The sequence below is a fragment of the Python bivittatus genome, unplaced genomic scaffold (assembly GCF_059951505.1).
Source record: "Python bivittatus isolate LINGU-HERP-01145 unplaced genomic scaffold, Pbiv_v1 ctg000020_np1212, whole genome shotgun sequence".
In the NCBI taxonomy this organism is placed as follows: Eukaryota; Metazoa; Chordata; class Lepidosauria; order Squamata; family Pythonidae; genus Python; species Python bivittatus.
The window spans coordinates 41456359-41473196 of record NW_028277030.1 but is presented as its reverse complement, the minus strand read 5'-3'; the positions used below and the strand labels follow the sequence as shown (position 1 = coordinate 41473196).

General features: G+C 38.5%; 2 protein-coding genes across 17 annotated transcripts in view; one reads left to right on the top strand and one right to left on the bottom strand.

The window, feature by feature from the left end:
- ADGRB3 (adhesion G protein-coupled receptor B3) overlaps positions 1-16838 on the bottom strand; it is a 498176-nt gene that overhangs the window by 260973 nt on the left and 220365 nt on the right. The gene's annotated exons all lie outside the window — the stretch shown is intronic.
- LOC148217043 (uncharacterized) overlaps positions 1-16838 on the top strand; it is a 194899-nt gene that overhangs the window by 146011 nt on the left and 32050 nt on the right. For 7 of the 16 annotated variants that reach the window (XR_015795571.1, XR_015795577.1, XR_015795572.1 and 4 more), the window contains one exon: positions 806-862. The exons of 3 other annotated variants lie outside the window; for them this stretch is intronic. Coding sequence is in view for 3 of the 13 variants with exons in the window: in XM_088137555.1 (XP_087993681.1) it covers positions 806-827 (22 nt within the window). In the remaining 10 variants the exon portion in view is untranslated. Of the gene's footprint in view, positions 1-805; positions 863-10596; positions 10835-16838 lie in introns of those variants that run through there. 6 more of the 16 variants (XR_015795575.1, XR_015795569.1, XM_088137508.1 and 3 more) reach the window with 6 other exon arrangements.

Genomic DNA, 16838 nt, shown 5'->3' with positions numbered 1-16838 from the left:
AAGCTGTGAAGTTTTTCCTTTAAAATTATTCACCTACTAAGCCTGGGCAACTCATTTTACAGGAGCTTTGCTCTTACATAAAGAGCCCTCTGCAAGCGCTTCTTGCAGTGGTTGTTGTTCAACAAAGATACTTCAAAGCCCTTCCAATGCCTTCTGGGTATCTGTGTGTGTGCCTAGAAAACACACTAGGATAGCCAGAAAAGTGGCTATTGTCACTCAGGATATTTTTGTGCCTTTCAGAGGTGCTACTCTGCAGATAACCAGATGTGAGATACTCTTGTAAAGTTGGGCTCTGGGGAATAGATGGATTTGCTGCTACTGAACTGGCCTCCATCAAATAATGGCTTCTCTGCTTGAGTTGTCAACATGATCGGGAGTTGGCAGATGTTACTATTTCTCCCTTGTCATGGGCAGATCACTCTTTGATTGCTTCAGAGGTCTTCATACCTGCTCCCTGCTGCAGGGAGGTAGGAACCATTCAATTGATCTGCCTCAGGTGCCTGATGGACCCTGCTGGGTTTCAGAGGGTATTTGGGAAGTTCCTGAGGATCAGGTGTACACCTTGACTAAGGTTTCAGTCACCTCTTGAGATGAAATGCCTGAACTGTGCTGGTTGGATCAGTTCTTCATTAAGATCCACCTGGAAATCTCTACAAATGTTGAAAAATTTCAAATTTCATGTTCACAACAAACAAATATAAAATAAACAAACTATTTAGCTAATTGCTATAACAACTTTGTGATTAACAACTAATTCCTAAGGTGTTTTTTTTTCTCCCTTTCTCTTTTGTGTCATGTGCTTTAGAACGCATAGGCTGTCTTGCTAAATTGCTCTGGGAACCTTTCTCAGCTGAAGAGGAAGGTAAGCAAGCTTCAAACTTCTCTCCACACTGAAGACTTTTGTCCATGAATATCCTAGCCCTTCAGTTAAAACTGTGATGAAATATGGAACAATTTATTCAACAGCCACAATGTACTAGTTAATGTCAACATTCATTGGTCCAGTCCAGGAGAAGAAAATACTCCAAGAAAAGCAAAAGCATGCCAGCCTAATGGATAATCAGAACTAATATGACAAAATGTTTTTCCAAGCCCCGTAAAGCCTGAAGCTTCAGCAATAAACAAGTGGGATGTGACTATTTCAATTCTATTGAATGAAAGATTACCATTTATAGGACCTCTGCCATCTCATACTTCCAAGCCCTGCATGACACAACCAAAATTCAGTTCTTATGAAACTGAGAATTCAAGCCTAAAGCCTTAAAGCAGCAACTCGTGAGAGCTTCAATTCATCCCCGAACCTTCTACCATCCCTAGTTTTCAACTTAATAGGTAGAAACACCACACATGCCTCATAGTTTAGTTCTCTTCTAATATAGAATCCAACCAGATCCATTCACCTGGGATACAAAACCAACAAAGAAATTTTAAAAAAAAGAACAAAAAACAAAAAAACCCCCAAGGCAATTGATTGTTTACAAAGACCTAAAATGGCACTAAGCCACTCTATGGGATCAAGTTATGAGCTAGCGTTTTCCTTCTGATTTCTGCCTCCAGCAATGGTGTTAGCATTGGGCAGCCTTTCTATTGCCAAACTAACGGCAACATTTCCCAGGATTGAGACCAAAGTGTTTCTTAACCCTATCCATGAATACCAAGGACTACTACAGTTCTACTTAGAAAGCAGCTACACAATTACTAAGCTATGTTTTTTCTGCACATGTAGAAATTCTGTAAATGTGCCACACATGTGCACAGTGTGTGAGGTTACTCTGCTATATAATATTCTGAAACATCCCAAATTCTTGTCCCAGTTCAGAATTCAGGTCAAAATGCAAATTAAGGAAATTGATTGTACCAGATGTTACTTGGGACAGAATTGGGTGATGATATTTATTTCAAATTAGTTTATTACCAAGATTTGAAACTTCATCATACTTGAGCTGAAGGGCTAGAATAAATGTGGACTTGATAAATGCAGTGGAACGTGAGGATGAAGAACAAAATCACCCAGCATTTCTATGATGCATTGAAAGAGAGGTACAATATGAACAATTTCTTATCTGACCTTTCGTATATTTTGCATCCAGGTTCATTCAAAGAACTTTAACTACCCCTTCATTAGAATAATATCAAATAATACCTTGAAAATACACTGTAAGGAAAAATAAATATGTAAAATAGTCTCGTGGTTAAATTTTTTAAAAAGATTGGATGGGAATATATATGTTTTATTATTATTTGATTGCCATTCACAGTATTTTAATGGTTTCCATAAAATGAAGAGTTTGAGCAAGCCTGTACAAACTCAGCAGAATAGATGCTGCATAACTTCACAACAATTCTGAATACGTATTTATTCAAAACCAATTGAGGCATTGCTATACAGTGTGATATCAGTAGTTGCATATTTTTGGCCATTTTAAATAATAGTATCTAGGGCTGAGAAAATTCTTCCAAAGGATGATTTTGTATGTGCTCCTATGTATTGCACAGCAGCTCTTTAAAAAGATTTGTCTTCCCTTAATAGTCACTCTGGCTTGATTCCAGTCGCTCCTTTCTACAAATCAAAGAACTCTTTCCTTTCATAGAAGGTTTTTGATTAAGGAAGCTCTTGCTGATGGTTGTTCAGAGAGACAATTTTCAGTCAAACAGACAGAAACTTTATTTTGGTCACTGACCAATAAAAGTACATTCTATAAAACAAACAAAGCAAAATTATTCCCTAAGATCAATAACTGTTAGCAACCATTTGTGGGTGAAGCTCACACATAATGTAGCAGAATTTTGCTACTTTTAGAAAAATATATTTATCTTGGTTGTTTATCAGGTAATGCAAATAAAAATTATCAAAGTGCCCTGGAAATTTAAATAAAAGGGGGGTAATCAACTGGTGGTGAATATCCCTGTAGAGCTGACAATACAAAAGAACATGGGCTGTGGTTTCTATGGGACCCGTGTCACAGGGACAATATCAGGTTTCATATGGGGTTTTCCTATACTTCCCTTCCAAAACAGCTGTGTCGAGGACTTTAAATTGGGCTAGAGATAAGGGTCTCCTGAATTTGGGGACTGTAGTATATGAAGCTGGTTTGGGTGTTAAGATATGGTTATTAGCAATTATATTATGAGAAAATGCAGCAGTTTCTGTTTGGCCTTCTATATCTGTGATGGAATGGAATTATGAAGGCCAGACTCAGGGAGAAAAACATTTTCTTTCATCTCCTGAGGCACGTGGGAAAGATAAGAGGATGAGACTGGCACCTCCCTGAGGAATTCACAATGTTGTGGCTGGCATTACTTGGGAGCTGGGGTTTCAGTCTGGGAAGATTCTTGCTAGAGGTTGTAGCTAATAAACATTGCTGGACGGAATTTACATGGTCTTTTGGAGTTCCTTGGGCTAGGCCTGACAATATCTAAGATCCTTTGCCTTAACATTGATCTAGTTTGGTCTAACTCTAAGGTTAAAATGGCATCACTGGAATTTTCAGTCATTCTTTCTTCACCCAGGTTTCTTCATGCCATCTCAAGTTTTTTTTTTTTTTTTTTTTAAATGGGCAGAAGATGGAAAGGGATAAGACAATCTGCAAAACTTTACTCTTTTGCTCCTTCCAAAAATAAGTTGTCCTGACAAGAATTCTGAGCATTATAGTGCCATCACATCTAGAGATTATCAGGTTGGAAAAAGCTAATCTAAATTCTTATAATTTCATAAACACACTTGAACTGATCTAATTTAAAACAAACAAACAAAAAGCTATTGCAAGTTGATGTTAACCTGAATCCTGTATTTTCCCATGACTTTTCCCCAATGTTTTTAACTGTTTTAATAATAAATAAATAAATAAATAATCCATCAGTGAGGTACTACCTTGATGTGGTTGTGGGGCTTATGTGCTCCGAGAAGGATGAGAGCTATGCCAGAAGTTCAACCATACTGGACAGGTCTCATCAGCCCATGTCAACAAGAACTGTGCTAGGATTCAGGTTAATTCTGAGCACTATAATGCTCAGAATTCTTGTTAGGACAACTTATTTTTGGAAGGAGCAAAAGAGTAAGGTTTTGCAGATTGTCTTATCCCTTTCCAACTTTTGCCCATTTAAAAAAAACAAACAAACTTGAGATGGCATGAAGAAACCTGGGTGAAGAAAGAATGACTGAAAATTCCAGTGATGCCATTTTAACCTGAGAGTCAAACTAGACATCTGGAGACAAGTGGGCTACAGGACTCAGGACAGTTGGGTGAGCAACCAGGGCCAGCAGCTGCAGGACTACTGGAAGAAAAGCTGTTTACCTGTCACAAATATACGAATACTGAAAACAAATAATGATCTGCTATTACAAATCAAGTCCAACAAGAAGAGGATATCTGAAAAGAATACACCAGTTCTGGAAAGAACAACATCCCAGAATCAGAAATAACAGAACAGAGGCTAGCAGATCAATGTCGATTTATAATATGAAATAAAGTATTCACAGAAGTAGAATTGGAAGAACTGCAAAGGTCTACCCAGGGCAAAGAAATTGAAGCCTTGCAAGAAGTAGCTCAGACTAGAGGCAAACCAGGGGGAATCAGCAGTAGAGGAAGCCAGCATAGCTACTGAATTTTTTTAATTCCCAAACCAGCCATTCTCTCCTCTGCCTTCTCTTCAGAAAGAGCAAAGCCTTCTAACTAAAAACAAGAGGAATTGAAACAAAGAATAACTGGGCATTTAGAACAGCACAAAAAAACAAAACAAAACAAAACAAAACAAAACAAAAAAAACAGAATAAGGATGCCTGCATTGAAACTTATTACAAAGAAACAGCTAGCACAAGTATTAAAAGATAACAATACTGTAATATCAAACATAAGCACCAGCATACTGCAAGAAACAAACCAACTAATGTACAGCATGGCTGCAGTTATAATTGAATACCTTGGATGCAAAATCAACAAACAAGAAAAAAAGCCAAACAGTGCACCACCAAAAGGGAAGATTAGGTTGGAAAATAAGATCAGCATGCTAAGATCAAATGCAAGAAAGCTAGAACAGATGAAAGAAGAGAAGCTGAAGAATAAGAATACCTGATCAAGAAATATCACCTAGAAACAAGAAAGATCAAAGAAGCACTGGAAATAATAAAGCAGGAAATAACAGCCATAGCCAAGAAGATAAGCAGATACAAAGCTCAAATTGTGCACTATAGACAGGACCTCCAATTTCAGTTAAATCAGAAATGTTTCCAATCCATCAATGGAGAGACTGCAATGAACCAGTGAACACCTGACAAAGAAGAAACAGTGCAGTTCTGGGCACACCCACCTTCCTGTCCTCCACACCTCAAGAAAGGTTAGTGTTCTCTCTCTTCATACTGTACTGTACTGTACTTTGTGTCATATTTTTGTGGTTTAAAAAGCTAGGGACAACCCAAATAAATACAACAAGAATGCAGCTTGGATAAAGGAGGTAAATAAGAATAAAAAAGAAGCTGAAATGAAAGTACTTGTAATACAGTGGTACCTCGGGTCATGAATGCTTCTGTTCACGGCCAATTCGGGTCACAAACAGCACCATTTGCAAAATTTTGCTTCCGTTCGCAAACTCTGACGAACAGGATCCGTGGCCATTTTCCCTGCTGACACACGTGGTCGTGGCTTCCTGTAGGGAGCGGGACTCTCCCTCCAAACAATAACCACCTCCCCACCCGCCTTCCTGTCCTCCACACCTCAAGAAAGGTTAGTGTTCTCTCTCTTCATACTGTACTGTACTGTACTTTGTGTCATATTTTTGTGGTTTAAAAAAAAATACATACGGTTCAGAACGGATTAACCGCATTTACATTGAACCTTATGGGAAAAATTGATTCAGGTCGTGATCAAAATCGGTTGGTGACCAGATATGTAGGGGTCAGAATGGATTAACCATATTTACATTGAACCTTATGGGAAAATTTGATTCGGGTCGCGACCAATTCGGGTCGTGACCAGAGTCGCGAAACGAATTAAGTTTGTGCCTGAGGTACCACTGTAATAGCAGAAATGGTGGAGAAAAGGGCAAGGAAGATCAAGAATTGGTCGGCACCAGGTGAAGATGAACTGCACAATTTTTGGTTGAAACATCTGACTGGTCTGCACCCACTCATTGCCAAGCAGTTTAACAATATACTGCAAGGAGGTGAAATTGAAGATTGGTTGACATCTATCACAACCTACCTGATAATGAAAGATCCAACAAAAGGGGCAGCACCAGGCAACTACAAGCCAAGTATTTGCTTACCAACAACTTTCAAATTGCTAACTGGTATTGTAGCTGATGCAGTCCAATAGCATCTAGTTGAAAACAAGTTATTTCCCCCTGAGCAGAAAGGAAACCGCCCAAACAGCAGAGGAACAAAAGATCAGCTCCTAATTGACAACATAATTTTGGAAAACTGCAAGAGAAGGAAGGCCAACCTGAATGAAGCTTGGATTGATTACAAGAAGGCATTAGACTCCCTGCCACAGGATTGGATAATCAAGTGCCTAGAAATAACAGGAGTCAGTAGAAACATCAGAAGCCTTGTGCAAAGATCAATGGCACAATAAAAGACACAGATGCTGGTCAATGGTGATAGATTGGGAGAGATTAATATCAAGAGTGGAATCTTTCAAGGAAACTCACTATCACCACTAATGTTTGTCATTGCATTGATTCCTCTGTCAACAATACTGAACAAGTCAGGCCATGGCTATCAAACATTAAAAACATCTGCCAGGGTCTCCCACCTCCTTTACATGGACAATCTGAAACTGTATGGAAAAACACCATCTGAAATAGAATCACTGCTCATCACTGTCCAAATATACAGCCATGATATTGCAATGTTGACTGGACATATGTGCCACCTTTACTAGCAACAAGGGAAAAGTTTGTGAAAACTGAAAGAATCAGGATGCCCTATAGAAATAACATGAAGAGTCTGGATGAAGAAGATTACTACAAATACCTGGACATCCTTGAACCTGACAACTTCAAGCACATTGAAGTCAAGAAGTCATAGCAGTGAATACCTCATGAGAATGGAAAATGATCTTAAAGTCCAAACTCAGTGGAGGAAATACCATCAAGTCAATTATCCAGTCATTAGATACACAGCTGGAATAGTGGACTGGACTCAAGCAGAACTAGAAGCCCTGGTTAGGAAGGTCAATGAATCATGCCCTTCATCTACACAGCAATGTTGACAGACTCAACTTACCCAGGACCATAGGTGGGCATGGAATGTTGCAAGTACACGAGACAGCTGAAGAAGGGAAAAGGGCATTGTGAGACTATCTGAAGGACAGTGAAGAAGGTGCACTGAAGCTAGCATACCATGAAGGCTTACTGAATACTGAAGAGACCACACTGCCCTAAAAGAAAGACCAAATGAAGAACAGAAAAGAAACATGGCAAGGCAAAGTATTACAAGTGTACACACACACACACACACACACACACACACAGACGTACACACAAAACACTAGCAGGCAAAGCAGATAACAAGTCCTGGCAATCGCTAAGAACAGAATAGTTGAAGAAAGAGACAGAGGGGCTAATTCTGGCTGCACAAGACCAAGCATTAAGAACAAATGTATATAAAGCCAGAATTGAGAACACAGCAACAGACAGCAAATGCTGCCTCTGCAAGGAAGCTAAGAAACAGTGGGCCACCTAGTTAGCTGCTGCAAGAAGATCACACAGACTGACTACAAACAATGGCATGACAAAGTAACAACAGTGGTGCAATAGAATATCTGCAAGAAATACCACTTGTCTGCAAGCAAGAACTGGTGGGACCACAAAACAGACAAAGTAATAGAAAATGAAGAGGCTAAAGTGCTCTGGGACTTTAGATTTCAAACAGACAAGCACCTGGCACACAACACCCCAGACTTAACAATTATTGATAAGAAAGATAAAAAAAAGTCTGGATAGTGGACATTGCAATACCTGGAGACAGCAGAAGAGAAGAGAAAGAACTGGAGAAAAATCACAAAATACTAAGACCTGCAAATAGAAATGAATGACTGTGGCAGAAGAAAGCAAAGATAGTACCAACAGTAATAGGCACCCTGGGTGCAATCGCAAAACATCTAGAGTTCCACTTGAAGACTATTGTCATTGACAAAATCACCAATTGCAAAAGGCAGCTTTACTTGGAACAGCTTATGTCCTGCGATGATACCTTTAACACCATCAAACAACAACATCTGCCTATCCAGGCCCTTGGGAAGGACTCCATAGGTGGATAAAAATGTCAAATCCAGTCTAAACATCTGGCTGATTGTGAGACCAAAAATAATTTATTAAACTTGTATGCCGCCTGACTCTCAAGGACTCTGGGCATCTCACAACAATAAAGCAAAGAAATTACTATATAATCAATAAAACATAAAAATTTACAATAAAAGAGGGCATGTGCGATGAAGTGAAGAATCTCACTTTCCCTTGTCAAAGGCCTGGGTGAAGAGCCAAGTCTTCACAGCTCTTCTAAGCAAGAGTACATAGAATGGGGGCCATCTGGATCATTCCAGAGGGCAGGCTCTGCTACAGAAAAGTCATGCTTCTGGGGTCTGAACAGATGGCATTGTTTAACTGAAGGAGCCTTGAGTGCACCTATCCTGCAGGATTGAATTGGCCATGCAGATGTTATGGGAGACAGATGGTCCCTCAAGTGACTAGGCCCTATGCCATTCAGGGCTTTATAGGTAACAACCAGCACCTTGAAAAACACATGGAACCAAACGCAACCAGTGTAACTCCTGAACAAAGGGGTTAAATGAACATACTGAGTTCTGCTCATTACTGGTCACGCTGTCACAGAAGCTTCTGGGTGTTCTTCAAGGTCAACCCCATGTAGACAGCATTGCAGTAGTCAAGCCATTAGGTGACTAGTCCATCAGTGACTGCCCAAAGGGTTGCCCAGGCTAGAAAAGGGTGCAGCTGGTGCACCAAATGGAGTTGTGCAAGGGCCTTAATTGTGTATTTGGATATTGTAAGCTGCCCGGTGTCTTTTGGAGTGAGCAGCAATAATAAATTTAATAAATAAATAAAATCAGAATTGGAATTTATACTGCAGATAATGGAACTATTCTACCCGTTGAGTCAATTTTCAATAACATTTGTGCCCATTTTCATTTTTTGCCTCTGGTATAGGAAGTGAGAAAGTTGAAATACATGAAAATTTAAACAGCAGAACAGCAATACCAGTGTAAACTATATGAATTATAATCCAGTATGAAAATTATACTTAACGCCAGGATAGAATGGGCAACTGTGAGTTTTAGAGAGAACATTACAAATTGCTTAAAATGGTTTAATCAAGAAAATAAATCTAGATTAACAACAATGTTAAAATGACAGTTAACTGAAGTGTGGAGTTCAGAAATTGTGGGATAAGATACACAATTGTGCAGCCCACATAAACTCATGTTTAAGCAATATTATATCTTAATTGACCCACTGTAATGAAAGGCAGATGTGTAATTCAGAGATCATTTATTTACAAGAAGAGAAACTTTGCTGCACATAACAAACAAAAACACTGAATTGCTATAATTCTGTAAATCTGAAACAAGGGAATGCACTCCAATAATTTCTGTTCTGGTGTTTCTGGTTGGCTTATATATTACTGAGTTTTTTTGGTTTGCATTTGAGATGGACAAAAAGTAAGATCACTTCAAAAAGCTTCACCCTCCTCCCACATCCTAAGGCAGTCCATATATGTAAAAGTTCTTAATTTGCAATTTGTTTCATCATAGAACCACATTATTCTCTTTCCATTAAAATAATTTAAGGTGAGATAGAAAAATTGATACAGGTAGTCCATGTTTAGTGACCACAATTGGGACTGGCAACTTGGTCATTAAGTGAAGCAGTCACTAAGTGAAACCGCAACTGTGCTGATGATCTTCCTTCACCTATCCTTTGCTTTATAGACCTGAGAAGGTCGTAAATGCGAGGGTTGATCATAAAGTTACTTTTTCATCACTGTCATAACTGCAAACAGTGGCTAAAGGAAGACTACCTGTACTCCATTACAGTGGCATTAACTGATGCTAAATGAAGAGAAATCAAACATATTTTTGGTCTTTTAGCCATCTAAAATATTTTAGATTTTTTTGCAGGAAGTCTTATTGTGCCTGCTAGTTTATGATCACGCTACCTAGAGTGGCATTTTGAAAAGCATGGAAAAACAAAATTAGTGATTTTCTAGGCCTGATTATACAGTTGATTTTACACATCTTTTGTTCTCTTTAATTTAAAAATAATTAGGATATGATTTATCAGATAGGCTCAACTAGAATTCACAATCTGCAATTAATGATACAATATTATTGTATTTGGTATGTTTGTTTTGGCTGCAGTTTAACTGCCCAGTGTAAGGATTATTTAAATCAGAGCATTTGTTTCAAAAGTGAAAACTGAATGAATAATGAGCTGTTTCTTACTTCATTTCAGGAGATAGTTATGCTGATGGTATAATACACACGTTTTTAAAGGCTGTTAGCTAAACAGGGCCAGTTTTTGGTGTTAATTACAATTGTTATGATTTTAATCTCAGTGATTATTAATAGATTCTGATTTTAGCAGAAACTTCCCCCAGAAGGGGGAGTTCCCAGAAGCCCTGAAGGTGGCTGTGATGCTCCTCCTTCTGAAGAGGCAATCCCTGATCCATTCATGAAGCAAAAATGAACACAAAAGGCTTACGGTGTCAAAAAGTTTTTTTTTTTTTGCAAAGCAAACTGATGGAGAAACAGAATAAAATAAAAAACTGAATGAAACTAAAATTGTATCTTCATTCATTTCTTAATCATTTACAGTATAATAAGATGATATTATTGGGAAGGGTTAGCTTTCAGACTAATCAGTTTTGTGAGACTTTTTCTCTATAACACATTGCATTCTACATTTTAATCAATGGTTCTAATTCTAATATATGATAATTAAAAAGGCAATGGAGTAATTATTTTAAAAAAGAATGGCAATCTCTCTAATGCTAAGAAACATTAGAAATATGCAAAATAATTTGGCAAGCAGCTGCATGTTCTATCTTTGGGTTGATGGATTATAAAATATGTAATTTTGCAAGCAAGAATGCATTCCATTAAATTTATGCACCAATTTACAAAAAGTTTTTTTAAAAGTCTGCGTGCAATTCAGTGTGCATTTTCATATACATTTTTGTAAACACATTTATATTCCTTTTTAATGCATCTTGTCCTAATATGAATATTTTTGTCAAAAATTTTCCTGAACATATTTTTATGTGCAGTACATAAATTCATTGGAACATTTGAAGAGGTGGAAAAATGATCTCGACCTGTTTATCTGGACCCATTTCAATTGGGTTTCAGACAGGGATTTAGCATGGAGACAGTACTGGCTGTGCTTGCTAAGAATTTTGGCAGAACCGGGAGGGAGATGGTGCGTCCATCCTTGTGCTTCTTGATCTCTCAGTGTGGTTCAAGACAGCCTATCATGGTATCCTTCTGGACCAGTTGAGGAGTTTGGGAGTTGAGGGCACCATGTTTCTTGGTGGTCAGTTCCAGTTAGTGTTGACAAGGGGAAGAGATTGCATCCTTGGGCCCTCATTTGGGTGTGCCTCAAAGCTCAGTGCTCTATCCCCTCCTGTTTAACATCTGTAAAAACTTCTGGGGGAGGTCATCCATCACTTCAGGGTTCGGTTTCCTCAATATGCAGATGATACCCAGTTGCAGATCTCAATCTCAGACCAACCAAGTGATGCTGTCAATGTCCCATCCTAGTAACTGGAGGCTTTTCAGGTCTGGATAGGGAGGAACAGACTCAGGCTCAATCCTGCCAAAGCCTAATGGCTATTGATTTGGGGGGCCTACTCGATCAGGGGACTTTCCATTTTAGTCTTGGATTGGGCTGTGCTCCCTCACTCAAGGCTGGTGCACAATCTGGGGGTTATTTTGGACTCACAACTCCTGCTTAAAGAGCAGGTGGAAGCTGCAGCCAGGAGAGGTTTTGCCCAGCTACATCTGGTGTGCCAGTTGTGCCCAATTTGGATTGGGAGGCCAAACTGTCACTCATGTTCTAATCATCTCATGGTTGGACTGTAGCAATGCACTCTACATGGTGCTGCCTTGAAGACCATTTGGAAACTACATCTGGTCCAGAATATAGCTCTCTGTTGAGCATGCCTAGTATGTCCATGTGACACTGTTGCTCCACAAGCCAAACTGTTCTTCCAGGCCTTGTGGTAGGGTGTTTGTCAGTTGTGTTTTATGTTATAAGGAGTGTGCTTATCTGGACACATAAGATAAACCTTTTTTTCTTTTTTAGTGTAAGCTGCACAGAATTATTCTGGAATTGAATAGCTTCCAAATTTCATTAAAAAATAAGTAAGGATACTTCTTGGTCCTTCACAATTACCAAGGTATCTGTTGGGCCAAACTCTGTTAAGTAAGTTCCTTCCAGGAAATTTAGATCCCAACTTGTTGACAATTTTTTCCTTCAGAAATCAGAGAAAGCACAAAGGATCCTTGACTTGATCCTAATCTTGACACAATCCTAACTTTGTGAGAAAATGATAATATGATGCTGAAATTTAAGAGAAAGTAATGCAGACTCATCCTTTCACACACAGCCATATGTAGGATTCTGTTCTAGAAGAAGCTAATGGGAAAAGAAGCTCAAGATGGAAAGGGTGCCTAAAAATGAAGATACTCAGAGCACAAAAATTCTAATAAGAAAAAGTGGAAGAGATCAGAAAAAGCCAATGTGTCTGATGAAAAAAGCTTAGTGAAGTTTTATGAAGAATCCCAAATCCCAGATGTAATGATATGGTAGAAAGAAGGGACTTCCGGTGGGGTTTAATGGAGGCTTAGGCATCTTCGAAATACTGGAGACCACATCGCAGATAATCGGTGGCTGGCAGCAATCACTGACTGCTTAACTTGTTCTGGATCAAGGAGGAAGCAAGAAATCAACCCATCTGCCCCCTGGATGGCTGTTCCTCAAAAGCTAATCACAGCAATAAAAGCCTCTGAGAATGGCTTTTGGGTTGAGCAGCTGGGAGGAGGGGCATCCATCTTTGTTTGCAGCTGCAGTGTAGCCTTTTATGCCCTAGAGCCGACCGAACTTCATTTCTAAACACTGTGGATTATAACTATTTTTCAGTTTAAGAGATTATAACTATTTTTCAACTTCCTTTCCAACAGATAAGTAATTCTCTTGGGGCTTATCCTTATTTTGGGGACTCTATTTTTAAAAGAAGAAACAGAGCTTTAATTTGAAAGTGATTAATTTGCAAAAAGCTGGATGAGAATTGGAATTTTAAAAAGACTTACAAATTATTTACAGTGAAAAAGGAAGATTTATTTGTTAGAAATTTATTTTTCTAAGCAACCACATTTGTTGTAACAATGTTTGTCTTTTCCAACAAGTTTCTTGTGCTGGACTATGCTTGTTAATTATGATGTATCACTGGGACTTGTTGACAGAAAAACAGATAAAGATACTTCAGATGTATGCTGGAAATGTGAACAACAAGAAGGGACATTTTGTCATATCTGGTGGAGTTGTAAAAACACAAAAAAAATCTGGAATAAGATACATATTTGTATACAGAAAATTTTAAAGATTAATATTCAATCAAAACTTTCCTTTTGGGTTTGATGGATAAACAGTTGGAAAAAACTCATGGAACTTTGTTTTTATATATGATAACAGCAGCAAGGCCTTTATATGTGCAGGTGGGGAAAGATAAGACATTACCTCCAGTGGAAGAGTGGATGGTAAAGCTGATGGAATTGGCTTTGATTTGAGATAAGACATTGTCTAATTTTAATGCTAACTGGAAACCTTTTTTGGACTTTTTGCGAGATACAGAAAAAAAAATGAAATTATGTTGTATGGATTTGATGATTAGAAATAATATCTGTTAATAGAAATAATGGAAATTATGTTTTAAATTTAGAGTAAGAGTTGGATGTATATTGTTATTTTATCTGTTCCAAGGAGGGTCAGAAGTCAATTCTTTTTTGTTGTTTTTCTGTTTTCCTTTTCTGGACTTTTGATCTTTACCATTTTTTCTTTTTTCAATTTTCTTTTTCTTCTTCTGTCTCTCAGTGTTAGTTAGTTTTTATTGTTCCTTTTTAAAATAAAGTTATTATTTTTTAAAAAAAGATATGGTAGAAAGAAGAATAAGTTGCCAAGGAGAAGCTCATATAAGTAGCAGGTTTGTAGAGATGAAACCAAGAAAGCAAACACTTACAGTGAGCTGAGATTAACAAAGGATGCTAAAAACATAAAAAAGGACTTCTTCAAATACTATAGATTCAAAATAAAAGGAAGAAAAAGAATACACAGCTACTCCATAAAGATAGCAAAGGGAAACACATCAAAGAAAAGGCTAAGCTTCTATTCTGACTCAAATATTTTTTTTTCATTGTGAAGATGATATACTGTATGTTCCAATACAGTAGATGGTTGTGAAGAATTAGTTTAAAGGCAGGATCCCAGCTCATGCTTGACAGAACATGACAGGGAATACCTAATGACTTTAATGAGTTCACATCTCTAGGGCTAGGTGGACTGTATACTAGGGTGTTAAAGGATCTTGCTAATTGTTTGGCCCCAAATCTGGCAGTTATATTTGAGAAATTCTGGGTAATATATAATAAAAATTGGGGTAAAGGGGGTGGGGGGAGGACCTGAGGAGCTACAGACTATTCAATTTCACATCAATACCTGGGAAAATTCTATAATGATTGCTTTGTAAATACCTTGAAAGCAATGAGTGGTTCCTGGAAATCCTCATATATTTGTGAAGAGCAAGGCTTATCAGATTAATCTTGTTTTGTTTCTTGATTGCATAACTTCAAAACCAAACCAATACAATACAATATACAGTAATACTTCAGTTCACGAACGCTTCTGTTCACGAACAATTTGGTTCATGAACAGCAGCGTTCGCAAAATTTTGCTTCCATTTGCAAACTCCTCATCGGGTGATGAACACGACCCGCGGCCATCTTCCCTGCTCTGATACGTGGTCGTGGCTTCCTGTAGGTGAGATCGCGGTCGCAGACAGACACTGGCTGTGAAGCTTTTTGGTGTGCTTTTTAGCATGGTTCCAAAGAAAGTGCAGAGCAAGCATGGTGGTAAAAAGAAAGTGCAGAGCAAGAATGGTAAGAATAAGGTTTTGAAGAAAATAACCATTGAATTGAAGAAGGAAATTGTAGAAAAGCATGAGCGTGGTATTCATGTGACTGATCTGGCCTCAGAGTACAAGATGGCGAAGTCGACAATCTCGACTATTTTGAAGAATAAAGATGCCATCAAAGGAGCTGATGTGGCAAAAGGAGTAACGATGTTAACCAACCAGAGGACACAAGTGCTGGAAGAGGTGGAAAAACTTTTGTTAGTGTGGTTGAATGAGAAACAGCTGGCAGGTGATAGCGTTAGTGAAGCTATGATCTGTGAAAAAGCCAGGAAATTGCACAGTGATTTACTGCAAAAAAAACCCCTCTACAACCGCAACAAGTGAAGAATTTAAAGCCAGTAGAGACTGGTTTGATAAATTCTGCAAGAGAAGTGGCATCCACAGTGTGACAAGACATGGTGAGGCTTCCGGTTCTGACAAGGCTGCTGCAGAAGCCTACAAGAAAGAATTCGCAGAATTCATGAAGGCGGAAGGATACGTCGCTCAACAACTGTTCAACTGCGATGAAACAGGGCTCTTCTGGAAGAAGATGCCAAACAGAACCTATATCACGCAGGAGGAAAAGGCACTGCCGGGGCACAAGCCCATGAAGGACAGATTGAACCTTTTGCTGTGTGCAAACGCAAGCACCAAGCTGAAGATTAAGCCACTACTGGTTTTTCATTTCCAGAAGGTTATGCAGCACAGGAAAAAACATGTGACATTAGACAGATTTTTCACCAAAACGCAGCCTGCAGCTAAGAGACAAAGAAGAGAGGAAACCCCTAAAGGAGATCTCCCCGATGTCCTTTTGGAGGGGGACTCTCCCTCCAAACAATAACCGCCTCCCCACCTGCCTTCCTGTCCTCCACACCAGAAGTCGCCTCAAGCAAGGTTAGTGTTCTCTTTCTTCATACTGTACTGTACTGTACTTTGTTTCATATTTTCGTGGTTAAAAAAAAATACACATGCTTCAGAACGGATTAACCTTATTTACACAGAACCTTATGGGAAGATTTGATTCAGTTGGTGACCAAAATCAGTTGGCCCCAAATTCGTAGGGGTCAGAACGGATTAACCTTATTTACATTGAACCTTATGGGGAAATTTGATTCGGTTTGCGACCAATTCGGTTCGTGACCAGAATCGTGGAATGAATTACGTTCATGAACCAAGGTACTACTGTATTGTGTCTTCAGCAAAACATTTATCAAAGTACCCATCTTCTGATTACAGAGCTAAAGAAGAGGCTGAATATATTATTTTGGGAAATGAAAATTAGGTCAATTTGTATTGAAATAACAACAAAACTAAATTCCTAACAGCATTCACAGCTATGCAGTTGACTTTCTTTTATTGCAAATTGAAAAATATCACACGCATATAGAAGTAACAAAAATCAGATAGTCGCTTTCTTTGAAATTATGTACTCTCTTAGAGGGATGGGGAAAACCTTTCTCTTTTATGTCTGTCGATGCTTAATCAAATGTGTGTCTTGCCATTTGGTTGCAATGGAATGTCCATTCATATCCAATTGCATTATATAGCCCTACTGATAAAACCAACCTCATATTGTTTGATGGAAGGCCCACATTTTATTCTTCAAAAGGAAAGGAACTGGATAGAATGTGAAAAAAAGTAGATCTGGGATAACTGG